General features: G+C 38.2%; 6 protein-coding genes across 13 annotated transcripts in view; 4 read left to right on the forward strand and 2 right to left on the reverse strand.

The window, feature by feature from the left end:
• Positions 1-1058, forward strand: part of Nuak1 (Nuak family kinase 1) — a 27875-nt gene extending 26817 nt beyond the window's left edge. For all 5 annotated transcript variants that reach the window (XM_065487132.1, XM_065487136.1, XM_065487135.1 and 2 more), the window contains one exon: positions 145-1058. In XM_065487132.1, coding sequence (XP_065343204.1) covers positions 145-250 — 106 coding nt within the window. In that variant the 3' untranslated portion in view covers positions 251-1058. The remainder of the gene's footprint in view (positions 1-144) is intronic.
• Positions 1059-3760: 2702 nt separating this feature from the next.
• LOC135941412 (pancreatic lipase-related protein 3-like) lies at positions 3761-15885 on the forward strand. Of its 2 annotated transcripts, none has more exons than XM_065486922.1 (10): positions 3761-3910; positions 9890-10036; positions 10615-10749; positions 10812-10972; positions 11029-11269; positions 11566-11796; positions 12726-12992; positions 15132-15261; positions 15346-15540; positions 15596-15885. In XM_065486922.1, the coding sequence occupies exons 1-10, from the start codon at positions 3841-3843 to the stop codon at positions 15687-15689; spliced, it is 1671 nt and encodes a 556-aa protein (XP_065342994.1). In that variant the 5' UTR covers positions 3761-3840; the 3' UTR covers positions 15690-15885. The 2 variants fall into 2 exon arrangements, with proteins under 2 accessions (XP_065342994.1, XP_065342995.1); XM_065486923.1 differs by having other exon boundaries at positions 12738-12992.
• On the reverse strand, positions 11685-17439 carry LOC135941416 (mpv17-like protein 2). 3 transcript variants are annotated; one of them, XM_065486929.1, is made up of 7 exons: positions 17284-17439; positions 17129-17228; positions 16482-16637; positions 16190-16419; positions 16001-16129; positions 15905-15947; positions 11685-11813 (listed from the first exon to the last, which is right to left on the reverse strand). In XM_065486929.1, exons 3-7 carry the CDS (start codon positions 16627-16629, stop codon positions 11794-11796), a joined length of 570 nt encoding a protein of 189 aa, XP_065343001.1. In that variant the 5' UTR covers positions 16630-16637; positions 17129-17228; positions 17284-17439; the 3' UTR covers positions 11685-11793. The 3 variants fall into 3 exon arrangements, with proteins under 3 accessions (XP_065343001.1, XP_065342999.1, XP_065343000.1); XM_065486927.1 differs by lacking the exon at positions 11685-11813 and having other exon boundaries at positions 15131-15947; positions 17284-17438; XM_065486928.1 differs by lacking the exon at positions 11685-11813 and having other exon boundaries at positions 15131-15947; positions 17277-17385.
• Positions 17440-17485: 46 nt separating this feature from the next.
• FeCH (ferrochelatase, mitochondrial) lies at positions 17486-20082 on the forward strand. The gene is made up of 9 exons (XM_065486924.1): positions 17486-17656; positions 17698-17739; positions 17880-18074; positions 18135-18356; positions 18414-18515; positions 18568-18736; positions 19302-19458; positions 19510-19625; positions 19677-20082. The coding sequence occupies exons 3-9, from the start codon at positions 17881-17883 to the stop codon at positions 19881-19883; spliced, it is 1167 nt and encodes a 388-aa protein (XP_065342996.1). The 5' UTR covers positions 17486-17656; positions 17698-17739; position 17880; the 3' UTR covers positions 19884-20082.
• A 740-nt stretch (positions 20083-20822) lies between these two features.
• Positions 20823-24246, forward strand: LOC135941415 (retinol dehydrogenase 13-like). The gene is made up of 8 exons (XM_065486926.1): positions 20823-21048; positions 21106-21271; positions 21320-21428; positions 21483-21628; positions 21687-21855; positions 21918-22125; positions 22192-22299; positions 23987-24246. The coding sequence occupies exons 1-8, from the start codon at positions 20960-20962 to the stop codon at positions 24006-24008; spliced, it is 1017 nt and encodes a 338-aa protein (XP_065342998.1). The 5' UTR covers positions 20823-20959; the 3' UTR covers positions 24009-24246.
• On the reverse strand, positions 22321-25709 carry LOC135941414 (retinol dehydrogenase 11-like). Its single transcript, XM_065486925.1, has 7 exons — positions 25448-25709; positions 25275-25393; positions 24757-24906; positions 23649-23753; positions 23388-23594; positions 22774-22984; positions 22321-22718 (listed from the first exon to the last, which is right to left on the reverse strand). Exons 1-7 carry the CDS (start codon positions 25555-25557, stop codon positions 22601-22603), a joined length of 1020 nt encoding a protein of 339 aa, XP_065342997.1. The 5' UTR covers positions 25558-25709; the 3' UTR covers positions 22321-22600.
• Positions 25710-25756: the final 47 nt, after the last annotated feature.

Below are 25756 nucleotides of genomic sequence, written 5' to 3' on the forward strand. Positions count from 1 at the left end.
CTCTTGCTTCTAGCTCAGCGTTTCTGGGAGATATTTTTTCAGACATGCATATTCAAATTTATCTGCATTAGACAAAACGTTGCAATTTATTAGTTCTCACTGAAAATGCACGTGTTCTAATATTCTGTAACTTCTGATAATCAGGTACAGCCAGCAGCGCAGCCACCCGACGGTGCCCTCATATCCCCTGCAGCCGCCGTCACGCCGTCCGACGCGGCCTCCATCACCGCCGCCCATGGTGGACCACTGACGAATGCTTCCGCGGAGCAGAAGCATGGACGAGACTTTCCGGACTACACAGTGGTGGTGCCAGTGTCAGAACCATTACATTTGTGACTTGTGATCAACCAGTCAAGCCTTAATTGTTAGCAATATATCGTTTTTTTAGCATCACTTGTGACGTTGCCAAATTCGCAATTGGCAATTTGTATTTTTACCGTAGGAGTCAGCCGTCTCGCGCAACCAGCTCTCATGGTGCACAAATAACAACAGAAATTAATTTTAACGATTTAAGGTGCACATGAAGAGGAATAAAAAAGGTTGACGCTAAAATAATTTATATTTTTCTCCCTTTTGCCAAATTTTATATTGTGTCCCGTACACAAGCGTATTTTAACATCATATTTTGTAGTTTTTGTTAGTATTTTTTGTCATGTGATTGCTAATGTTGTTAATTTTTCATTTAAGTATATGGGCTCTCTTTTTATTTTTCGCCTGATGCCAAATTTGCAACTCTCGTCTCAGTCATATTTATTAATAATTCATGTTTTACGCAGAGAACAACGAACTACATATAAGTCATTGTTAAATTTGTGCAACTGGACAGAATAATCTCATATTATATATTTGCTCTTAAACCTCATGCTGTGTAGGAAAAGTCATTGTGGTCATCATTTGAGAAAAAAAAAATAATTGTTAATGCACACAAAATGAATGCTATATTCATATTTATAAAAAGAACTTATGACAAAAAAAATATTTATAATAATATGACTGCATTTTGAGAATGTAGCGTTGTTTTTTCTTTTTTTAATAAATCTACAGGAAAGAAATTCCAACCAAGCTCTTTCATTCTATTTACCTCCCCACGAAACCCAAATGATTTAACTTGTGCAAGGTGACTGATATTTATACTATAAAGTAAATCTTTACAGAAAAAGAGTGAATAATCCTTATTACCTTCACTATAAATAATATCTAAAAATTAAAAATAAAACAAAAAATTTCCCAGGTTGCTGTCTAAAATTTTGAGAAAATCGGCTCTAAACTTTTCATGCTAATCAAGCAGTGTAAAACCACGATTTATTTCACAATTTTGGGAATTTTTCCTCAAAGTTCGCACACCATTGAATAGATCGCGACAAGCAGGATCAGAATCAAGCAAAAAATGGGAAATTTAGCCGTTTTGATCCTCGGTCCTGATTTCATTCTTGCACATTGCAGAGATAAACTGTAATTAAATTTTACAAACAATAAACTCAATGAACTACTTGATCTAATCGACGATGTAAACTATTCTTAGTTGCTGGCCTGGAAAGCTCGAATCTACTTTAAAAAATAGTTAAAGCGCCTTTCTCCGCCTCGGTGCGATCGCAGACTCCTCTATTTGCCGCGCACTCGCCTTTTTCAATTGAACCAAAGCTGCTGATGTCAAAACCCTGCAGATTTCAGCCACTTTTTTCTATTTATATATCTGCTGACCCTTTCACTCTATCTATTCAGATAAGGGGGACAACTCCACTACTTGCTTCCCGGCAAAAACGAGTGCGAATCTCGAGAATGTGCCTAGGAGGTTGCGAAGGAATCGTGTGTGGAGCAAAAAGGTCTAGCACACTCTGCTTGTGCTATGTGCTGGCTGACCCCATATTTTCCTCCACAACCAGTTTCCCTGCAGGCTCAAAACATTGACCAACTATAGGGCTCTGCGCTGTTGCATTTCCGCGTCTGGTGCATATATGTGCGTCTGGCATGTGCGAGAATGTCGGGCAAATTATGTAACTCCTCGGCTGATCACTTGCATATTGCTGAGCTACTTTAATTAAATAATCTTTCATGAAAAACTGCATGAAACGCTTCAATTATCAAGTTAGAAAAAAAATTACAGGTCAGTAATTTTCGTAACGACTAGCAATTTTTCTAATGTGAACGGAACACATTCACATCGGTATATTTTGATATATTGCCCTTGCCAGCTCAGACGCGACTCCACATGAAGCATGTAACCTGGCACAAAGACCTCTCTGATGAAAGTAGTTCACTGAATATTAAGCAGCTGCGAGCTGTATTCGCAGTGCAGATTGAATGAAATCAAACTTAATGAGGATCGATACTATAAAAAAACGAAAAAATCCTTGTTTCAATGCATAAAATAATTACTAGAGATTCATTTCAAGCCAAAATTTTACAATTTTGAGACAGGTTGGCATGCTTTTCAAATGGTGAGGACTCTTTCCTTATTTTAAATCCTATTTTATTTCACAACAAAGAGTTTCCAACATGTGTCACACACCGTTGGATAGATCTTAACGAGAGGAATGGAAATCTGCCAAGAAAATATGGTCGAGCGCTGAAATAAATTATAAAGAATATGGGCAGAGTTTTAATTATGGTTGTAGCAAAGATCTTCTTTTTATCTTTTTATCATAATGTATGCACTGCTTATTGTTTTCGACAATTCTATTTATTTTCAAACGTTGTTCAGAAATAATTCACTGTAAATTAGAGCTGCAAGCCAACAATTATGAACATTTTTCAGTGTTGACTCAATAGCAAAAGTAGAGTTTATTGTTTTCGAAATGTAGCTACAGGTTATCTCCAAAATAATTCCAAATGAACAGTTAAATTTCAGATTTCTCCAATTTTTTGTTTTCGATTTCGATCCCTCGAATCTCGACGAAATCTTTCCAATGGTGAGCGAATTTTGAGTGAAACTTCCATAAATTGTGAAAATAAATCGCAGTTTTGCAGTAGGGAGACAGTGGTTGATTAGCATGCAAACTTTTTTTTAAAAAAAAAATTGAACGGCACAACCCAGGAAATTTTTAGCCTTTTCCTAGTATTTCAAAAAAAGACAAAAATTATTGTTTGCAAATTTTCTTTACACCTCTTCAAATAAATTAATATTTTATCTCTGTTATGCTTTCAGCTTTTTGTGAAAACAAATAAATTTAATATTTGAAAAGTGCGACCACTCGAGGTTGTTTTCATGTTGAATATAATTAAAACCAGGCTTCATCCTCGTTGTCAAATTAAAGAGAAATTCGTCTTCTTTATTTCTCGACCAGTTTCGACGTCACCAAGTACGTCCTAATCATGAGTTACAATTACAATCAAATAACAAACAATACAATAATGTCACATCTAAAATCATATAAATTCCATACAATTTTTAAAAAAACACCCACCTATTCATGAGGCACTTGAGGCAAGCTCCAAAGACCAAATGTAACAAATTCTAAGCCACCCCTTTGTTAAATAACACGCAGAAGACGAATTTCTCTTTAATTTGACAACGAGGATGAAGCCTGGTTTTAATTATATTCAAAATAAATTTAACCTTAGAAAACAACTAATTTCTTTTTAAAGAGATCTCGAGCCTCATTGTGTTGTGCTGGATTTTTTTCACGCGTAAAATCTTGCTTGGCTCTCGTGTTCAGCTTTAATTGCTGCTCGTCGTTCCCTTTCAGATCTCACCAAAAAGCGCGAGATAATCTGAATCAATGAGGGACAAAGTAGCTGCGGTGGGGAATTCCCTCCGAAGGTACTCCCTGAGCGGCACCTGAAGTGAATAGCGAGCGAGTGCTCTTCTCGCAGCCAGTCGGCGCCCACTTTCCACTCGCGATGTTTGTGTTTTCGTTGTCGTCGGCTCTGATCTACCTCGCCGCGGCTAGACTCGCCTCCGGCTTGCTAGGTAAATCCCTTTAATTACTAAAATCGTATACATGATTTTAAAATCTAAAAGTAGTGTCGAAAATTTGAGATGAAAGTCAAATGAACAGTTGCTTTTCCTCCTAAATAAGCTCAGTCTGTGGGCGCATGGTGTTTGACTATCTTTCCGCTTCGTAAATCGCACCGGCCGGTTGGATAAGCGCCAAAAAGTGGTGCTAACACTAACAGTCCCACGAATTAAATCAGCCAGAACCGTGCGATGCTCGTCCTTTGTCACCTAATCTATTTCTTCCGCTTTGCTCTGTTTTAACTAAAATGTTTCAAACATTTAGAGTGACACAAACCACAAATAATGCTATTATATCTTACTTAATTTTAATTAAAGATGGTACTGTGCCGATTTTATATTTTTAATATAAATATTTAATTTAATATATTAAGGTATCTTCATTACATTCATCTCTTTTTGTATTATCGCTCTTGTTGTTCAGCCTATTTTCACCAAATCAAAATTTATCAAGAGCCTTAAAACAAAAATTAAATATTCTGACCTGAAATTAAGCATCTATATATATGTATATAAGATCATGAAAACTCGGTGACCTATAAATAAATATTGAGAGGGTCAAGGATTGCATTCGCAGTCAAGACAGAGGCAGCCAGTTAAACCACAATATGCGTAAAAAAATATTTTGCTGGTCAAATACACTTGACATTTGATGGTAGGTGTCATATAATTTTTAAATTAAATACAATCACAGCTTAATGTGCTTCAAACTTTCGCTTCATTTGTCAATTCGTAAACATTGATTAGCAATCAGTAGAATGTTTTGTGTGCCGAGTTAAATGACGTAATAATCGCATTTTTCACACCTCCCTGTTCGTGCTAATTTTATTAGTTTGCTATTTTATTAGTTAATAGTTTTATGTAAGACCATAAAAAGCCAGAATTTCCTAATTGGAAAGGTCTGACCAAGATAAACGATTATTTTTTCATTCAATATTTAGATTTTTCTCGTGTTAATTCATCCAGCAACTGCATAAAGATATTTTTAGAGTGCTGCGTGCGTTGAGCAGCAACTCGCGACCGCTTTTGTCGGAGGTATACTATTATGTAATTAGCGGCGTTACTTCACTCGTCTTGCCGGTGTGAGCGTTTTACAATAAATTGTGACTTGCACACACCAGACAGTCTGCTTTAGTCAACTCTAGTTACGCGCATTTAACTCGCTAAAGCAGATGCCGAGAACTGCTTTCTTGAGCAAGTCAAGTGTTTAAACTAGGATGGGAATCAGAGATTTCCTCGCTGATCATTTTTTCTGACCATTTCTGACATTTAAAAGAAGATCTAGGTGCGTCATATGCACAAGGAAAACGCTTTTTGCGCATGAATAAAGACACGTTTATTTGCTGAAAGGGGCAACAATGATTTCGTTGTTGTTTAAAAATCATAAGGGGAGAATAGTTTATTGAACTCGAGAGTGAACAAAATATCATATAATAGTATTTTTATCACAGTTTAAAATACTAAAAAGTGAAATGAAGGATGCAAAAGCTGGTCCTGAATGAGTTTATTACTATTTCTGTGCAAGTGAAAGAAAATATAGTGCGAAGGTCATCTTCAAAGAAGCTTGTATGATAGTCTGGCTTTCATTAAAAATATAATTTTACTGATTCCCGCCAATTTAAAAAAGGAAAGGCTAGATGCCCGGCGCCTAAACGCGTTCAGTAAACGCCTTTCAGGTCAGTTAGGCGCACCATAAACATTCAAGGGCATAGATTTAGACAGTAAAATTGCTGCTTTTGAGTTTGAGTAAATCAAAGAGGTCATCCCGTCGCACCTTTAATGCATTTACCAATTTTTTACAACTGCCGCGGCTCAAAAGGTCGCGTGCGAGTGCGTGTCTGTTTATGCCCACTGAAAGGCAGCTGCCAATTAAGGCCGTCCAGTTTGATACACCGGCGGGCACTGCTTCAGGTTACAATCTCGGAGTGCATCAGATTATCTGGTGCCTGCAGTCCCGGTGCGACGACCTTGATTTGACAAAAAACCTGTTTCAGCCCCGAATTTCAAGATTTTATTGATACGAAAGCCGCCAGAGTAATTTCAACTTGAGCCAAATAATTACGGCTTGAACAAGGTGAAACGTCATACGAAAATCCACTTTGGGAATGCTAGTAGTGCGAAAAACCAGCAAAAAAAATTGCCTTCGCAGAGGGCAGCATAAAAAGAGCTAGAGTAACTAACCTTCGTGCGTACTACAACGCAAACAATGCTGCAGCACATGATGCACAATTCGTTTTGTCACTACTTTTCCTTGAGAAACGCCAACAAATCTCGAGCTGTAAATAATCAGAGGACAAGGCTTCGTGATGAAGGGATATCCTGACTGAGTTGTTTCTCACTCGCGGCTTAACGGAGAGGCAATAATTCGATGGTGCACTTGAAATAAATCCCAAAATTTTCCTGTCCAACTTTCTCTTCAAATGCAAACGTGATTATTGTAAAATGATTCTGGACTGGATGATTTTACTTATTAATTGTTCCTTCCAGCAATATGAAAGCTGACGATTATCCGTAACTATTAAGCTTTCCAGAGATTTTTTGTCAAAATAATATAAAGAACTCCTTTAAAATTGAACAAGTTACTTTTCATTTGCTTAATTTTTGCAAAGAAGGAAAAATGAATAGTCATCCCGCTATTTCATTTTAAATATTTTTCTCCAAGGTAAATGCCGAAAATGTGTGAAAATGTTAATGGAAATCCTTGGCCTTTTAAGGATTGGTGGATTATTCCGTTGACAAAAAACTTGTTCTGGGCTATTCCTTTAATAGACAAATAATGCAATCTGGATTCGCGCTTTTGGAATTCCCAACGAATAACTTGTATATAGCACCAAGGTTAACAAGAATGGGATTTTGGCAATAGCTCTCGTTTGCGGTTTGTGGATGAGGCCCCTATTCACCTCACGGAATAAATTTGAATTAAACACGGTATGTCAAGAGCTTTAGTTATTGAGGAAGAAGGAACAATATTAATTGCGTTAATTGTACCACCGCATGCTAAGCGACAAATAAATAGAAGTGTTTATCAGGCTGGTTTGAATGTTCTCATGGAAGAGACAGGCGTTTTTTCTCACCGCTCACCTAAAAACTGTTTATTGCATGATGAGTTTCAACATAATGTGGCCCCATTTAGCGAATTTAGGGTGATTAAATAATCAACGTGTGTAAATAATGATCTGTTGTTCACTAAATGGATTTTATTTTTAATATTTCTGAAAAATTCATCAACAACGAATAATAAAACAATTTGAAGCAAAGAAAAGCCATAAAAATCATTCACTCGATTAAACTTTGGCAACGCGGTGTGCATTATGTTATTATTCTGAGCAATAATCGTCCTACAGCTGCCGGCAAACACTTTTATTCTGCTCCAAATGCAATGTAGGTTTTGCAAATACAGCCGCGGCTTTTGCATTGAATTATGTAATGGTTGTATAAAAGCGCGCTCTGTGCCGCTCGAGATAAAAAGTGAGAATACCGCAAAACGCAACGCGAACAGTCGATTAGCTGTCCCTTCTATTCATGGTCAGCCGCAACACTGAAACATCCAATTATCTGCCTTTTTTCTACTCTTGAATTTACAGGACTGTTAGCATACCAAGTAACAAATTAAAATATAATTTATTGTTAAATTCAAAGCTATAAAAATGAATTTTAATCAGGCTGCGAAGAAAATATTTCCTAGTAGCTTTCTACTACCTATCAGGCTGACGCTTCTCTATTCTAGAAAAAGCGTCTATTTTCACGGCTGGTTGCGGCCGACTCAAAATTAACCGTGCGCCGCACATTACTTAAAATCATGCACATTAGCTCTCGAAGATAAAAATTAAAGCACGCGTAGCTACCACGATAATAATAGTGAAATTCTTCACCGGAAGACGATCGAATCTTCCAAATTTTTGCTCCCAGCCAGCAGCGGAATTAGGAAGAAGTGCATGTTAAATTTTTTCTATGCTCTTGTACGAGTGAGAGTGAAACTGCTCCATTGTGATCGATGCCTGTGATAGTGTCGCACTGCTGATAACATTTTAATTACACAGAAAGCGTGCACGTACGTCTCTCGAGAATTTAGAATTTGTATCAGCGACCTTGGTGAAAGCGGATCACGCTCTTCCCTTCGTAAGAAGCGACTCATTGCCCCTTTCCAGCAGACACATGCACGAACAACACTTTCCTCCGCTGCGCTCTCGTTCATAAATTGCTTTAAACTGCACGTGCAATAAACAAAATAATTGACTGCATTCGCATTTTTGCGGCTCCAACCTATAATCACACGTCTCGTTGCACAAGCCACAAAATAAAAAAAAACTAATAATATTTATATTTCACTCACGTGCCTTTGAACTTGTGTAACCCCGCCGACACAGCCGTGAATAAAACTGCGTACACTGTAAAGAATTAATCCCTCTTCCCTTACTTAGCTATCATGACCTGGTTGATCTATTATAATATATGTAATAAGAGTGGCATGGATATTCCGTGTCAATATGTGATAATATCCTTAATACACATGTCTCAGGCATGTTGGATTGAAATGTTTTACCCATGTTATAGGTGTTTTAAACATGTTATTTTTTAGAATAATTAACTAGAATATTTGTTATAATAACGGCACCTGCTGTGCTAAATAACATATATTAAGCCTTATTAGAGCGCATTATAATAGCGGGGAATGTGAATACGCGTCTCAGGGCCATACTAATCTTTTCTTGAAGCCAATAAGATATTAATCAATTTTTACCATTTGTTTAAAAGTTGAAAACGCATACACGATTCTCTGGTTTGCAGTTGAAATTATTTTTAATATTTTTGTCATTGGCTTAAACATTTTCTCAATCAGCGTCACTTTGCTCTTTGATGCGGTCTGGAAGGTTATTTAATTACTTGATGCTGTCTCAAGAGAATAAGAGACAGATGTTACACAAACAAGTAAAACCAGATGTTGAACATGTAGGGTATCAAAAAGCACGCAAAGTTGTCATTTATACTATCAAAAAACCAGCTTCGTGTCAAGGCTATAGGCTACGTTAACGATTTAAAGGGATTTAAAGTGTGCAGCTTATATGATACAAAAAATTGATCAATCAAGAGCAAGCATAATTTAAACTGAATATATGTGTTATGTTGGAAAAAAGCAAACAGGTCAATGAAAACTTTATTATTTTAAACGTAATTTTGGTAGTTAAAAATATGTAAACCAAATACATTTTACATTATCTTTAATGATAATCTAGGATTACATTTAAAAAATCATAATTAAACCAACTTCCGACCTAAATGTTTTAAAGGCATACTGGCAAATAAAACTAGGAAAATTATAAATAATTTTGATAAAACGATTTTTATTATTATCTGCAATTTATAATAATAAAAGGGCTGTCAAAAATTACACGATTATGACTTTTTTCTGAACTTCAAATCTTGACAAGGCTATTAAGTGAGCATGCAATTTTGAACCTATTAAAACACAACACACTTTGAAATCGTCTAAATCTGTCAAAACCATTTAATTTGTTCAGTTTTTGGCATAAAACCTGTTCTTCAAGCTGGTTTTTTTCATCAATAAATAAATAAGTAATAAGCCTCGTCGTGTGTATGTGTAAAATTGATTATTTCGCCGTGGCAGGCGCGAGTGACACAAAAATTGTTCCAATTTTTGCCAATATTTTCACCACCAAATTTCGGGCTCTAACGATCAGAAATGAAAAAACTGCACACCGTTCGACTCATCTTGACCTCCTTTAACTTAACTTTAATTTAAAATGCAAATGAATTAAAATAATGAACTTAAATTCATGCTTCTAAAAATAGCGGGGAAATATATTATTTACATAAAAATTTGTTAGTTTTAGCAAGTTACCCATAAAAAACCGTCTCAAAATAACAGCCCTAATCACTCGTTTGCTAATACGCGACTATTTGTTATTTTGACAGGTGAGCCTCCACCCGCACTATCGGAGGAAGTGGCGCGAGTGGCGATGCCCCCCGAGGTTCAGCCAGGCAACATCAGGAGAGTTCTGGACCAGGTTCTCAGCCACATGCTTTTCAAGCACCGCAGCGGCCGAAAGTCTGTCTGCTATGGTTTGTATAATTGTATTTGTGCAATCATTATAATGAGAAAATCTGCAGTGTAAATGCTGCAATTAGTAAAACCACAGCAGGTCGCAAATTGCGTGTCAACTAAATAGAGGAGCGCGCGCGCTTAACGCAACTAATGGTGAACAAAAGGATTTTTGCGACACAAGACAAAACGTTTTCCCAACGTGAAAATTCATGTGGGCGGCGTAAAAGCTTTTAATGCGCAGCCATTCCCACAGCAACAGCGGAATTAATTTATCAAAAATCTCGTAGAAATGTTAACTATCGACCTCGACCTGCCGCAAGAGCTGATAACATGCAATTTCCATCCTGCGCGCTCCTTTAGCTTTCACTTCGCGTTTTGCACAGACGAGATGAGCAAATTGTCAGTCACAATAAATCACGGTGAAAATGAAGTTGGCAGATGCACTTGAGTGACTTTCTTTGAACGATAGTGATCGTGACTTTGGGTTTTGTGTGTTTTGCAAATAATGCAAGAATGACTCAATTAGATGAAATGCGAAAATACCGTAGGGGTCTCGGTTGCAATTCAAGGATTTTGTAGAAAGTTGAACTTCCAGGTCTGCTCGGATGCTTCCACGTTTCTGGGAAGTTGGCGCATTTACGCTCGGTGCCGGAGAGCCCAGAGAAGCTGGAGACCAAATTTTACCTTTACACAAACGGCGGCCCCGAGACGCGCGAGCAGCGATCGATCGGTATGTTGATTTCCTAATTTCTGGTTGCTCTCTCCATTCTTTAATTCGCAACGCTCACAAAGGTGTCGAAGATGAGGCAGAAATGCTGGACTACTTTAGCTACCAGAAACTGTCGCTTTCCCATTTCGACCCGACGAAGCCAACGAAAATCCTGCTTCACGGATACAAAGGGCGAGGAGACGGCACCAACGCCAGGAGGATCAGAAACGCCTTTCTCGATCGCGTAAAAAACATCCTCCGTTCTGATAAAGCCGATTGCAATAATCCCTTGAAATGCAGGAAAACGTGAATGTTATTTCTGTGGACTGGTCCAACGGCGCCAAAGGGCCCAATTACCTCCGCGCCGTGGCGAACGCAGAGCTCGTGGCGCGACAAATGGCTCGGCTCATCGTGGAAATGATCGCGTTGGGTGCAAATCCCAAAGACATTCACATTGTAGGATTCAGCCTGGGCGCACAAGTTGCCGGCATGGCTGGCGGAGAAGTGCAGAAGATGGGATTCAAAATAGGAAGAATCACAGGTTGGAATCAATTTTTTAATGCTTTCAAAATGGGCTTACAGGAAAATTTATTTCATTACATACATTTGTGCACTTTTCGACATTTTTGGTACAGATAATTATTTTTTAACTTATATTCAACTTAAACTTCTGGGGAAAGATGCGGGAAAATTTTGATCAACGTGAAAAATAGAAATTATCTTAAGGTTTTCCTAAAAAAATAGATACAAGAATTCAATTAATAGATCATAAAAGTTTCCTTTTCTGTGCCACACATTTTATTAAAACAAAATCCCTAAAATTGACTCTCTTCCTAGGTCTGGATCCTGCGTCCTTCACCTTCGAGAGGGCTGGCCTGGATGCCGACAAGAGACTTGACTTAACTGATGCCGAATTTGTGGACGTGATCCACACGGACGGCAGTTTGATTTGGTCCGACGGTTTCGGACTTTTAGCGCCTGTGGGACACGTCGACTTCTACCCCAACGGTGGCCAGGACCAGCCTGGCTGCAAAGACAGCTACGTTGGTGCACTCACCTTCCAGCTCAGTAAGTTGAAATCAAATCTGAAAACATAGTGTGAAAATTTACCAATTACGAAAAGACAAACAAAAACCGCAAGTAATAAAATATATTACAAATTATTTATTTGTAGCGGTGTAAGCTTTAATTAATAATTTGTCGCGGGAAAATGAATAATTTTATGTTGCTTTTTGGATTGCTGGGCAATTCTAATAGAGCTGCCTGTTTTGAAATGTGACTTTAATTATTAGATAAAATGGTGTCAAGAATTGTATTTACGATTTTAATCACGTTTAAGGTTTTTTATTATTGGTTATCTTAAGGATAGCATGAAACAGCAGGCAAAATCACGGCTTACTACTTATTTTTCTTAATATGTTCATTTTCCACTCACAAAGAATAATCAAAATAATCACAATAATCAAAACAGGCCAAAAATTAAGAACATTTTGCGTTGCTTACTGTAGCAAGAAGTTCATTGAGTTTTCTTTTTAAATTTAACGTGCAATAATGAAGTTAGGGATTGAGAATTTCTCGAGGTTTTTTCGCTTGATTTCGATCCCTATGTCATCGCAATTTATCTAATGATGTGCCAATTTTAAGGAAACAATCCTAAAATTTTGAAATAAATCGTGAATTTACAGTTGGGAGACAAATGGTTGATAGACTTTGCACATTTGAGCAGATTTTCTCAAAAATTTAAAATTTTGAAATTTAATTCTAAATTTTAAGATCATATTCTAAGTTAAAGATTAAAAGGATTTTTACAAACTTTATGTAAAACTCTTTACAAGACAGTCTTTGAGAAAAAAGTAGTTAACCCTTCCATTTTGCCGTTTTTTTACATATTATTTAATCTAAATTGTGGATGTTAAGATGGATTAATTAACAAAACTTAACAGCGGGCAGGCAACTAAAGCATGGTGCAAGATCGTGTTACTAAACTTCGAATAAAGGGGTTCTTTCAGCGCAAAACATGAACAGCACGCACCTGTGCAGCCACGCGAGGGCCGTCGACCTGTTCATAGAGTCGCTCGACCCGTCCTGCCAGTTCCTGGCCTTCCCTTGCCCCGGGCTCAGACAGTACGGAAGGGACTTCACGCACGGCAACTGCTTCACCTGCGGCGATGGCAGTTCGTGCGGCGAAATGGGCATCAAAGCGCCCCAAAGAAGCGGCCGAGGAGCCCTCTACTTAGCCACGCGTGCTACGAAACCCTATTGTGGTTGGTGATGACAAAATTCGTTCAGAGAGATGACTTGTTAAATTCGTGCAATGAAGTCTTGACAAGGGAAACGCTCCTCTATTAATCCAAAAAAATGTGGTATTTTAGCTACAATTTTAAAGTTTGTGATAAAAGGATGACAATTTTCAAAAACAAATAGCTCCCGTTCCTTTATGATTCGGTAAATACACGCCCGAGTTAATTTCTTGAAAAGCATTTAAATTTTAAGAAACTTTTTTGTTATATTTAAATTAATTTCCATAAAATTTCAAGAGAGAATTTTAATACCAGATTTTTCAACCTTGTTAGGGAATTCGGAATGACAATCAAATTAGATTAATCATTATGTTCTTCACGAAAGAACTGCCATTTATTGGGCACATTCTTTCAAAGTCACATCTTTGATGTAGGTATGGGAAACACTAAAGAGACTAATATATTTATTTTGTACGACCAGGCAACATCATAAATGCATTTCCAGTGCTCTGGAAAATCGAATTTAGAAATTTAACGGATTTTGTGGAAGTTATATTTTTTTCTTATTAATTTTCATAAAATGAAGCTTCATTTTAGCAATTAAAAATATTTTCTGTCCCACTTAGTTTGGATCAACTTTTAAAAAAGTTTTCCCAGAAATTCGGCAGAGGAAAATACGCAAAAATTGCGAATTTTATCAGCTTTCCGAATTTGAAAAGAATTTTAATCTAGCTCTCATAGCAGTTGAATTAAAAAGGCCTTTTGTAATTAATCAATTTATTTTCAATTCGATTTTTTTATTGAAATCTGGAAAAAATTTTTGAATCCAAGATATATTTGAAAGATTTTTATAGTTCGAGATTTGAATGAGTGCAACCTGGAAAACCGCAAACAACGCAACGTTTTTCTCCAGAATTCTGTCATCTTATTTTAAACTCTGTATGATGTTGATAAAAGAGCCATTTTTTCAGATGAATATAGGCGTGTTCCCCTTTTAAAGTGGAATGATAGTGATTTTTTTATTTAAAAAAATGAAATTTCATGTTGAGTTAACCCTAACTGACCTATTTTTTCCATGTACTTCTGACCAAAAGTGCCCCAAAATCTAATTTTTCGAATTTTACCGGTTACGCCCTCTTTTTTTAGCATAGGAAATCAATCGCTTCCGGGGTGAGAAAATTTATGAAAATTTAACAGTGAGAAAATAAAAAATAGTGCTTTTGAGTCTTTAAAGAAATTTTTTATTTTTTCAAAAATTGCAGATTTTCAAAAGGGGTCTGTGTTTGGCCTCATTAAAATTCACTAGTTCATAGTAGCTTTAAATACTGCCTAAATTCTGAAAGCTGATTAAATTTCCAGTTTTTCCCCACTCAGCAAAATTTTCTCAAATTCACCATTTTTGAAAAAAAATCGTCTGAAAATTTCAGCTGGCCGTTAAAGAACGTTTAAAATTTTTTTGGGGAAAATCAAAATACCCAAAATTAAGTTAATTTATTCAAGAATCATCTCAGAAAAAATGTTTTTTTTATTTTAATAATTTAAATGATTTTCAGAGGCAAACTCGGACCCTTATGGCTATCAGAGACTGCGTGTAATATAAATAAATTTTTTATTGATTTTCAAGGACAGATTCATTTGCTACCATGTGCGAAAATTTCAAATTTTTCTGATAATGAAAACGTAATTAAAATGATAATTGAGTTGCGCGCCGGGCACCTTCTGTAATGCAACCAGAAGCGACGGCATGAAACGCCCCCCTCTGTTGGCCAGCAGCGCTGGGCGCTGACCAATCAGATTGTTTTTGCCAATTTTCTCCGAAATTTACAGTGCTGCACTATGTTTTCTCACATGATTTGGAATCCTCTCATCGAGATCTATCGGATAGCCAGAGTCTTTTTTTGGGGAAATGCGGAATTTCAGAGTAAATCGCGATTACACAATTCCGTTGAAAATTCTCCATTTAAAACAATGCTAAGTTTGAGGCCGATTTTCTCGAAAATTTACAGTGCTGCCTATGTCTTTTTTTAACTGTACATGATTTTTAGGACCCAATCTGTATGTGTGTTAAAGGATTTGGCGGGGAAATCCACTATCATTCCTCCTTAAATTCAATCGTCTGATTAAATTGACCAAAAATAATGCAAAACTTGTATTCTCATGCAGGACAACAGATCAGAACGTCTGTTGAGATTTCCCCGAGTTCAAAGCTGACAAGAGGCACTATGTACTTGCAGCTGCACCACAGCTCAACCGTGACGACATTTGAGCTCAGCTCCTCACGCTTGGGCTCTCAGTAAGAGGAAAAACGAAATAGAAAATGAATTGCATTTAAAACAGAAATAACAGTTTAATAAATAAAATATTACGTTGCTTTCAGAGCTTTGGACATGATTAGCGGTGGACAAGAGCTGAGTGCCATCGCCGTGGCGAATGCTCACAGTATAACTTCAGAAAAGACGCCGATTTTGTATGCTGCGTTGATTTTCAGGCCGAAAACAGGGCCGGCTGGAGTAATTACAAGCCAACAAGTTATGCTGGACAGAATAACAGTCACAAACCAAGACAAGCAAAGGTAAATTTTCGATTAGTAATATTGATGCAGTTAATAAAATGATTTCAAACTTTAGGTGGTACTTCTGTGGCGGAAATACAACAGTCAAATACTCCAATACGCAAAAGAATAAACCCCTAATTCTGAAATTAGACCAAATCCGCTGCTGATACAAATGACTGATCTCTTCTATTTCTAGGAGTGAGAAAAAACTAAAATAATTCCGCATCTTGCTTGCTGGTTAGTGATTCTATTTTTGGTACAAATCCATGACTTTGTATTTGTAAGACGTTCACAGAAAAACGTCAACATTTTAAGACATTGTGTAGAATTTAAGGTACAAAATAAATTTATAGTTAAGTTGAATACTTGAGTTTGATTCTACCTTCATCTGCCTGGTGTTTCTGCAAATTCTTCATGACTTGATCCTACAAGTGAAAGATATTACTGATAGTTATTTAGAATTCTAATATCGCCTTACATGATGCTTCATGTATGATAAAAAGACGTCCCAGACCACAGTTGCTCCGTTGACGTACAGAACTCGGAACCTGCTAGGAACGTAGTGGAAATTGACGTACTGAATCGGAGGCCAGAAGAACCAATCAAACTAAAATCAATAAAAAAGATTAATAGACAGATCAGTATTCCCAACAAACTACATCCTTACCGCATATACTGTGGGAAATTTGGATCTGAATTCCGTCGTGACTTCAGCTGGAGTTTTGTTTTCTAAAGAGCCCATTCCATAGAAGAAAAATGCAGCAAAGAACGGAGCTGCTATGAGCTGGTCTGCTAAGATTTTCTTCCAGACTTGATGGGGTTTCAGAACTTTGTCAAGCCAGACGTACCAATAGTGGTGAGGAGGACCGCAAGCGAGGCCTACCAAAAACATTCGGCCTGCAACACACAGATGTTTATTTATATTTTCAATACATAACGAATTAAAGATTGATATTAACCTGTTCTGGCCCAGTCATACTTGTTTGAGATCGCACTTTTCCTTTCAATACTTTGCTGCAGTCCGTCTCCAATTGCCAAAAGGCCACCGGAGGTGATTGTGTTGGTCAAAAATAGCCACTTTTTGGAGAACAACCGTCCCAGCACCATCTTAAAAACTAAAAACAGGATTCAAAATCTATTAATTAATCTTATCTGCACTGGGATGCTTCAAAATGATTTTAATCATGTTTTTGAGCATCATCGTGTTAAATTGGTTTGTTGTTTAGAGGCGTCAAAATAATTTTAATGCAGAATTTACCGGATAATTAGGGAGAAATCTGGAAAATGGCCTCTAGGCGCTCACAAAATTGATAATTTCTAGAGTTCTAATAATACTAGGAATTAAGAAAAAAGAGATTTGTGCCAAAAGATGCCAATAAAATTTGGATTTGACGACTTAAATGAATTTTCCAATTTTATTCTTTATTTTTGAATAGCAAAACTATTGCATTTTTGAATTAATTTGACCTTTTCGACGCCATCAGGGGCGCTTTATTACACAAGGTAGGGTGTGTGTGGTAAAAAAGGAAAGAATCAATTCAACATTTTTCTAAAAATGCATTTTGTGTATGAATGATTATAAAAAAATATCTGTATAGATACATACCCTTTGTGTATGGCCAAAAATCGTATCACAGCAGAATGAAAATTTGAGCTTTCATGGAAGCATGCTGCAGTCATTAATCGCTTGTGCGAGGTTCAAGAACCTAGAAGAACCCCCGTTAAAGAGAAAATACATTAGGGAAAAACATTACAATTTACATAGCTATAAAGTCCGCTGAAAACATCGGGTGTTGTCTTCAAATTTCAAACGTTGAGCGTTTCCAGTCCACAAACAGACTTTCAGTGCATGGTGAGCATGCTGAGATTTTTGTTTACCATCGCCAGCTGGAACACCACGTGACTTGTTATATGTAATGCAACCGCACCGACACCAACACGAGCCACTCGAGCCTTAGCCTTACTCGAGCCAGACGCCCAGACGGCAAAGACGGTGCCGACTGTGCGAGCATCAAACTGCTGAATTTGCGTTAGATTTTGAAGATTTAAGCAAGCAGAGTAGAAAAAGCCGGCAGCCTTCTTTGCTTTACCAGTTTATTACATACATAATATCGCATTTATCTAAAAAGATTAAAAAGTTTGAGCCCGCAGAGTGAAAGGATCAGTTTTATAACTGTAGAAATCTCTTTTGAATCGAAAGTTTTGCCCAATTTTTAGGTAAGTTTGAGAATGGTTTATGTATATAGAACAAAACCTATTTTTATGTGAAATTTGTGGCGTGCTGTTTTTTATGTTTGTTTTACATAATTGACACAATTTCATTCACATAATTCTAGTCTAATATTTTTAATTCTTAGGATGGAAATCACTCGGCTGTCGCGGAGACTGTTTTCAACAGCCTCAGTGCTGCGAAATGCTGCTGAAACAAATAGAAAAGTTAAAACGGGAGTCTTGATGATCAACATGGGTGGCCCTGAGAAGCTGGACCAAGTCCACGACTACCTTTTGGGCATCATGACTGACCGGGACATGATCCAGCTGCCCGTGCAGAGGTAGCAATACTGCAGTTTCATAAGATAATTTGATGAACATTTTGTTAATTTCTCTTTTAGCAAGCTTGGTCCGTGGATTGCCAAGCGACGCACTCCCGAGGTGCAGAAGAAATACAGTGAAATCGGCGGCGGCTCTCCCATTCTCAAGTGGACAAACCGGCAAGGGGAATTGATGTGCAAAAAGCTGAACGAAGTGTCCAAGGAGACGGGGCCGCACAAGCACTACGTGGCCTTTCGATATGTCACTCCATTCATTGACGATGCCATTGAAGCCATGAAAAAGTACTTTTGTCGCGATAGCCTGCGTGACCCTGTCCATAATTAGGCGTCTAATTTTAGAGACGGGGTGGAGCACGTGGTTGCCTTCTCGCAGTATCCGCAGTACAGCTGTGCCACCTCCGGCTCCAGCTTCAACGCTATTTTTGACTACGCTGCCAAAAAGTGATGACCTTTTGATTTTATTTACTAAAGACTTATAATTTCTGCATCAAAGCAAGGGCATCGCTGAGAGCATGAAGTGGAGCGTGATCGACAGATGGTCCACGAATCCTCTATTGGCCAAGGTTTTCGCTGATCGAATCCGCACCGAGTTGAATCAAATCCCTGAGGATGTGCGACATGACACCATCATTCTTTTTTCTGCGCACTCCCTACCTCTAAAGGTGCGAAAAACCAATCAAACTTACCCTCTGCGCTGCTAATATGGGAGCAAAACCGGCCGGGGCTGCGAAAAACACGTATTCAAAAAAATGCAGTCCAGAAGTAAAAACATTTTTCCACCAGTTTCTTGCAAGGCAATGTTCACCTCCTACTCCTCCTAGTTTTCATTAATTTTCTAATTATTCGCTTGTGAACAAGAATTGCCAGAGAGAATATTATAGAGAAATCGAGGCAGAAAATAGCAAGAGGAAACCAGTTTGCACTAGTTTGAACTGGTTAAAAAAATTACAAAGCTTGGAACTAACGTTTGTTAGAGATTTATATTTTTTATAGAATGCGATAAATACCTACCAATCGATTTGTCTGATTGAACAGTGTCTTTAAGCCAAAATTTAGCTAAATTGAGCGAAAGCTAATATTTTAAAATCAATTTTGAAGATTTGGGCCAGTTTAAATCGCCCCCGCTGAATCCAACAACTGTGCAAAGAACCAAAACGTTGCTGTATCCCAACAGTTTCCTTTTAAGACGATCTGAAGAAGCAAATTAAAACCAATCCCCTCCTTCAGGCTGTGCAGCGAGGCGATCCGTACCCATCAGAAGTCGGTTCGACCGTCCAAATGGTCATGAACGAACTGAACCACTGCAATCCCTTCAACCTGGTTTGGCAGTCAAAGGTTGGGCCTCTCCCATGGCTTGGACCATTCACAGATGAGGCCTTGGAAGGTTTGTTTGCATTTTTTGTGCCTTCCGAAATACTAAAGACTAAATCCGTAGCATATGTGAAGAAGGGAAAGAAGAACTTCATATTGGTGCCCATTGCCTTCGTCAATGAGCACATTGAAACGTTGCACGAGCTGGATATCGAGTATTGCCACGACTTAGGAAAAAAGGTATTTTTTCAGCCCTTAACAGAATTTGAGGTCTAACACATTCTTCAACAGCTCGGGGTGCAGAATCTTCGCAGGGCGGCTGCTCCCAACGACCACCCACTGTTCATAGACGCTCTTACAGACTTGGTTCAGCAGCGGCTCAAGTCAACTGCTCCAGGTGTGTCGCCCAAATTCCTGACAAGGTGCCCTCACTGCGTCAACGCACGGTGTGGCCAAACCAAAAAATGGTTTGCAGAGCTGTGCGGTGCAAGAATTTAGTTAATTATAAGGGGAAGAGATACTTCGTAGTTAAGTAAAGTTGTTGTCATGAGAGTCGAAAATGTTCTCTATTTGGTGGTTTGTGATTTAATCTTATTCTAGGGCATGTCTCTTTTTTATTTATACAAAATTATTAATATTTTCATTTATTTCTGTCCTGCACAATGCGCAATAAATTATTTGATTTTGCTACAATTAAGATTTACTTTATATCACATCTATATAAAATATATCCTAGCACCAAGAAGATATATGCATAAAGGTATTTCAATTTAATGACACAGTATCAACGATTAATGATGATTTTAAATAATTTCTATGTGAAGTAAAGGCTAACTTCTGGCCAGTTAGTGGGTTCTGCAACTGTAATAAATGCGTTTTTCAAAAAACATGAACATACATGACGGTATTATGCTCGATAAAATTGTGTTCCGAAAAGTGACGATGTAAATTTTCGGGCGCCTGCCTTGCCTACACAGCGCGCAGGGGAGAACGGAGGGAGAAAATCGGGAATAATAAAAGTACCACACGAGACCATCTCTCGGGAACGCTAGCTACATTTTTTCGCTCCCCTGACGACAAGCAAGCAAGAGGGTGTTTTCTCTCTCACAAACAATGGAAAATCGTTAATAACGATGGTTTTAACTGTAAAAAGGGTTAAACAAGGGGAAAACGTTAATAACGATGATTTTAAATGAAAAAAAGGGTTAAATAAGGGAAAACGTTAATAACGGTTGTTTTAACTGTGAAAATAGGGTTAAACAATGGAAAAACATTAATAATGGAAGTTTTATTTTTTTGTCGGAAAAAATGCGGGTTTTTGCGAACTCAGTTGCATGGTTGTTAACCTTGTTAACGTTGTTAAAGCTCTCTCTCTACTCTATTGCTAGTGGGGGAAGAGAGGGGCGTAACTCTCAGCTGACAAAAATAAGTTCTTTGCTTGTCTTGTTAGGCTAGAGCAGGGCTAGAGTTGCCGAGAGCTCTCCAGTTTTTTTCTAATTTCTTCGTAACTCACTGTTGCTGTCGTCTCATTTTTCTTTTGTCTTCAACCTACGCACATTAGTGTCTTTTTGAAAATGAAGAGAAGTAAAAGTTTACTCTCGAACAAATATGTTCTCGCGCTAAGCGCAGCCGGCACCACTTTCGCTGGAGCGATTTTTATGAAGTATGTATAAAATCAACAATTTTCATTACGTACATTGTTTTAATTTAAAATTTACAGGGAATACATGGGTGGAAGGAAGTTCGAAGGGAAAGAGCAGGCAGAAGGAAAGGTTGTGATCATCACAGGAGCAAACACGGGAATCGGCAAAGAAACTGCCAGGGAATTGGCCAAACGAGGTGCGAAAGTTTACATGGCATGTCGAGACATTGACAAGTGTGAAGAGGTAAAAATACACTATAACAATTATATATTAGGCTTAATTATACTTTAGGCTCGTGAAGAAATAGTCATAGAATCGAAAAACAAGTATGTATACTGCCGAAAATGTGACTTATCTTCTCAGGAGTCGATAAGAACATTCGTCAAGAGATTTAAAAATGGTAATTCTATTTTTTTACAATAATATCGATATTATGTGTACCATTAAATTGCAGAACAGGATCGCTTGGACATATTGATCAACAATGCTGGAGTGATGCGATGTCCTCAATCATTCACCAAAGAAGGGTTAGAATTGCAGCTCGGAGTCAACCACATGGGCCACTTTTTGCTAACATGTCAACTTTTAGACTTGTTAAAGGTTCGCAATATGAAACTTGATCTTGTAAACCTACTCACAAGCTATTTTAATTGTATAGAAATCCCAACCGAGCCGTGTGATAACGGTTTCCAGCATCGCACACACTCGAGGCACCATCAACAAGGGCGACCTGAACAGCAAAGCAAAATATGACCCAGCCGACGCATACAGCCAGAGCAAACTGGCAAATGTTCTATTCAGCAAAGAGCTGGCGGAACGGTTAAAAGGTTTGCATCGGCACTTAGTTCATCAGATTGGAACAGATACAATTAACAATATCTTGATTCAGGCACTGGAGTGACGTCTAATTGCCTCCACCCTGGAGTTGTCGATACCAAGCTCTTCAGGCACATGGGCTTTTTCAAAAGCAAAACAGCCAGCTTGTTTGTGCGTCCGTTGATGTGGCCTTTCGTCAAAACTGCTCGTCAAGGAGCCCAGACGACGTTGTTTGCCGCCCTGGACGAATCGCTCACCCAGGTTTCAGGGAAATATTTCAAGTAATTTGAATAAGGAATTATTGGAATGAGCTAAATGCAATTTATTTCCTTCCATTTGTTCCTTAGAGAGTGCGCAGAGTACCCTGTGGCGCCTCAAGGTGATGACGACGCGATGGCCAAGTGGCTGTGGGCGGTCAGCGAAAGGTGGACTCAGGCCAGCAAGGATTGTGATAGGTATGCAAATTAAATATGGGATTAGCACTTTTTAAATGCAATATGGTTTATTTTTTACTATTATTATTTTCGCCAACAATTTACACAGTCAAAATAAATTAAGGAATGCTATCTGCGTAAATAAATTACTAGTAAATGCACTAAAGATGACGAAAAAATGAAAATTGGCGTTGTTGCGAAGTCTCGTTGTTGCTTGGGGACACTTTCGAGCGCTACTTCCATAAATCCAGACACACAATCACACTGAACAAGCTATTCTACCATACAAATAATGGTTATAATATTTATTGTCAAGGCGGAATCAGTGCTTGCTCTTCTCGATGCTTTTGATGCCGACCAGTTGGCATGTTTTTTCATACAGGGCTTTGGTCAGATCTCCGTTATGGGCTTTCTCTGCCATGTTTGTCTCAGAGCAGTCCCTGGTTAATTTTTAATAATAATTTTGAAAATTCTGAATGCGTGCATGGTACTCACGCGAAGTATTTCCCAGTCGTTTTTTGTAATCCGGATTCGATGGCCAGGTAGACAGTGGTTTGACAACCCTGGTGAGGGTTTTTGGTGAAGAGCCAAATCCAGGGCACCATGGGTGCCTTCAGGATGATAGAGCTGCTGAAGGGCGAATGCCTCATGTGCTGCGTGCCGCGTACCATTCCAGGGTGCAGAGAGTTGAAAGTTACGCCGCTTCCTTTAAATTAAACATACAGAGAATTTGTGAAAAATCCTTTTACATTAGCCTGAAATACTATTTAAATTAGGGGAAAATCTAACATTTTCCCAGGTTGCCGTTGATTTGTGAGAAAATCGACTGCAAAGTTTGTTAATCAAGCATTGTCTCCCTACTGTAGAACCACGATTTATCTCAAAATTAAGGGATTTTCCCCAAAACACGCAAACCACTGGATAGAGAAAAGAGGGATCGAAATCAAGCAAAAAAATTGTTTTTATTTTTCAAGAAATATGGCAAAATCTAATTTAAAATAAAATCCAAACGTTACAACTGACGCCTGCAGGATCATACTCATGCAATAATTTTCATGCGCGTGCCACGGCATACAGAATAGCTAAATTTAGTACAACGATTTTCTCACCCTTCAATCGTTTTGCCATTTCCACTGTCATCATAACCAAGGCCAATTTGCTCTGACCAAACGCCTCGCGAGACGAGTAACACCCTTCCATGTTAAGGTTTTCCATGTGAATGTCTCCAGCAAAGTTTGCTACGCAGCTCACGTTGATCACTCGGCCCTTGCGCGCTTTCAGCTTTGGCAATAGGAGGTGGGTCAGCAGAAAAGGGCCTGTTTCACATTTCTAGTTTTAAAAGAAGTCTCAAAATGATTCATTTCACTTGCCTAAATAATTTGTTTGGAGATGAAACTCAAATCCGTCGACCGTCCTTCCTTCCGGGTGAAAAACCACTCCTGCATTGTTGATCAAGATGTCCACCTCAGTGTTTCCTGTTAAAATTATTTTTTCAAGTACATACTTGTAAAACGAGTATTCCGTCAACTTCATTATTTCGTCATCCGAACGTATGAATGAGAAATATTTGTGTTTTGTCTTTGTGAATTCGAGTATTTTGTCTTATTCACGATTTTTATCATCTTGATTGTGCCACAAAAACATTTTTCGTTCTGCTATTGTCGAAAAGATTGTATTTTAATGTTAGCGAAAACGTTTGTTCAAAAAGGGAACCTGACCAGAAGCTGTAGATTACTTCAGAACTTCTTCTACGATTTGTGTAGCCGAGACAGATTTGAAGATGTGAGTGTCTGACGCTGACGGATCTGAACGTGACGCGGAGGATACCGTTTTTGAAGAAAACTAAGTGTTGATTTATGTGATAAGTATGAATGATTGCATTCTGAAGTAACCCATAATCAAAGTTGTTATTTGCCAAGACGTCATTTTAAATTAAAATCGACGAAATTTAATCATTCTTAAAATTTATACCAATAACATTTTGATTTTCCGAACTAAATCCAACGAGCTAACAACCCAATTATTACTCTTTGAAACATAATTGGCATGAGGTCAAGAAAACTCTACGAAATTCATCATTCTCTACATACCATTTAAATATTTCTTTTAAATAATTATTTTTTTGTGTTTTACGGGATGATTTTTGGAAATCTCTAAGATTCCATCTCCTCGTGGTGCAATATAAAAAAATGGTTCCTCTCGCTGAGCCCAATCAAACTCACCTACGTTAATTGAAGTTTATAATTAAAATTTTGGAAATGAGATCAGGATTTTGGATGAGATCAAGACGAGCCTTACGGTGGGCAATACTGATGGATAACACTCTAAATTTAGGGTTGAAAATATTTGCGAAACACGAAAAATTCGTGCAATTTCTTGAAAACAATTTTTTTATGAATAGTGATTATCCGTCAAAGAGCGATTTATACCTGGCAATCAGGTGAAACCTGAGTGTTTTAAAAATAATAGAATAATTACCTAAGTTGGCGACGAATTGCTTGATTGATTCAAAGCTGCACAAATCAAGCTTTTCCACGATTAGAACGGCGTTTTGCGCAACTTTTCGAACTTCGTCGCGCGCCTCTTCGCCCTTTTTCTCGTCTCTGCACGCCAGAATCAGTTTGGCGCCTGAAAGAAATAGTATGATTTTTAAATTTTACACGGAAGCCGTAGAAAAATAGCTAACGAATACAGCTTGTATGCAAATTTGTACATTTGCTTGAGTGCACGACATATTCGTCCATAAAAAGTTGCACTCTTAGGCTTTCTATGCTCGGAGTGTCGTTACTACTACTTTTTTGCTGCTTGTATCCATCAAACACAACAAGTGGAGAATGTTGGATCAATGATTAATTTACTTGCGTGTAACGTAGTAGTTGGAAAATATTTATTTAAAAAAATATATATTTAGTAGTGATTTTTCATACCACTTTAAATTTTTTATTAAAAAAAATCCCGTTTTTTATTCCGAAATTTAATTAGCGTAAAAAAATCACCCTTCTTGGCTAGTTCCTTGGCCGTTTCGAGCCCGATGCCGCAATTAGCTCCAGTGACGATGACCCACTTGCTGTCGATGCGCGCCTTGCTGGGGCAATCTGCTCCCCCCATGTACCCCCTGCAATGGACGAATGAATAAAAAATGTGCGACTTGACAACCCTACGCACTCACTTGATGCAGGTGACGACGCCGACGAACAGGGCGACGACCCACGGCCACCAGCTGGACAGGGGGTCTTCGCCGAGGTACTTGACGAACTCTGGCGGCTCCGCGTCCACCATGGCGCTCCTTCCGCTGGCTGGAGTGACAAAAAGTGCTGCTCGACCGCGCTCGCTTTTTTGTCTGGCCGGATGGTTTAATTAAATCAACTATAGAGAAGGGGATCAAAAGAGGCGTGCCCGCCGTGTAAGGGCGTTTGATGCGAGCTGGAAGTTGGTAGTGTCTCCAGCCAGCCAGCCAGCCGCCTCCCCCATCTCTCCC

This window comes from Cloeon dipterum, chromosome 3, assembly GCF_949628265.1.
Source record: "Cloeon dipterum chromosome 3, ieCloDipt1.1, whole genome shotgun sequence".
In the NCBI taxonomy this organism is placed as follows: Eukaryota; Metazoa; Arthropoda; class Insecta; order Ephemeroptera; family Baetidae; genus Cloeon; species Cloeon dipterum.

What these genes read in the sequence shown, in the direction of transcription:
- LOC135941412 (XM_065486922.1), top strand. Translation starts at nt 3,841, where the DNA reads ATGTTTGTGTTTTCGTTGTCGTCGGCTCTGATCTACCTCGCCGCGGCT. An exon ending in CCGAAAGTCTGTCTGCTATG is followed by an intron (nt 10,037 to 10,614) that starts GTTTGTATAATT and finishes TTGAACTTCCAG; the next exon opens with GTCTGCTCGGATGCTTCCAC. An exon ending in GCGCGAGCAGCGATCGATCG is followed by an intron (nt 10,750 to 10,811) that starts GTATGTTGATTT and finishes ACGCTCACAAAG; the next exon opens with GTGTCGAAGATGAGGCAGAA.
- LOC135941416 (XM_065486927.1), bottom strand. Translation starts at nt 16,629, where the DNA reads ATGGTGCTGGGACGGTTGTTCTCCAAAAAGTGGCTATTTTTGACCAAC. An exon ending in GTATGACTGGGCCAGAACAG is followed by an intron (nt 16,420 to 16,481) that starts GTTAATATCAAT and finishes TGTGTGTTGCAG; the next exon opens with GCCGAATGTTTTTGGTAGGC. An exon ending in TATCATACATGAAGCATCAT is followed by an intron (nt 15,948 to 16,000) that starts GTAAGGCGATAT and finishes TTTCACTTGTAG; the next exon opens with GATCAAGTCATGAAGAATTT.
- FeCH (XM_065486924.1), top strand. Translation starts at nt 17,881, where the DNA reads ATGGAAATCACTCGGCTGTCGCGGAGACTGTTTTCAACAGCCTCAGTG. An exon ending in CACAGATGAGGCCTTGGAAG is followed by an intron (nt 19,459 to 19,509) that starts GTTTGTTTGCAT and finishes CTAAATCCGTAG; the next exon opens with CATATGTGAAGAAGGGAAAG. An exon ending in GCCACGACTTAGGAAAAAAG is followed by an intron (nt 19,626 to 19,676) that starts GTATTTTTTCAG and finishes ATTCTTCAACAG; the next exon opens with CTCGGGGTGCAGAATCTTCG.
- LOC135941415 (XM_065486926.1), top strand. Translation starts at nt 20,960, where the DNA reads ATGAAGAGAAGTAAAAGTTTACTCTCGAACAAATATGTTCTCGCGCTA. An exon ending in CGTCAAGAGATTTAAAAATG is followed by an intron (nt 21,429 to 21,482) that starts GTAATTCTATTT and finishes ATTAAATTGCAG; the next exon opens with AACAGGATCGCTTGGACATA. An exon ending in GCTGGCGGAACGGTTAAAAG is followed by an intron (nt 21,856 to 21,917) that starts GTTTGCATCGGC and finishes ATCTTGATTCAG; the next exon opens with GCACTGGAGTGACGTCTAAT.
- LOC135941414 (XM_065486925.1), bottom strand. Translation starts at nt 25,557, where the DNA reads ATGGTGGACGCGGAGCCGCCAGAGTTCGTCAAGTACCTCGGCGAAGAC. An exon ending in CAAGGAACTAGCCAAGAAGG is followed by an intron (nt 24,907 to 25,274) that starts GTGATTTTTTTA and finishes TATTTCTTTCAG; the next exon opens with GCGCCAAACTGATTCTGGCG. An exon ending in GCAATTCGTCGCCAACTTAG is followed by an intron (nt 23,754 to 24,756) that starts GTAATTATTCTA and finishes TAATTTTAACAG; the next exon opens with GAAACACTGAGGTGGACATC.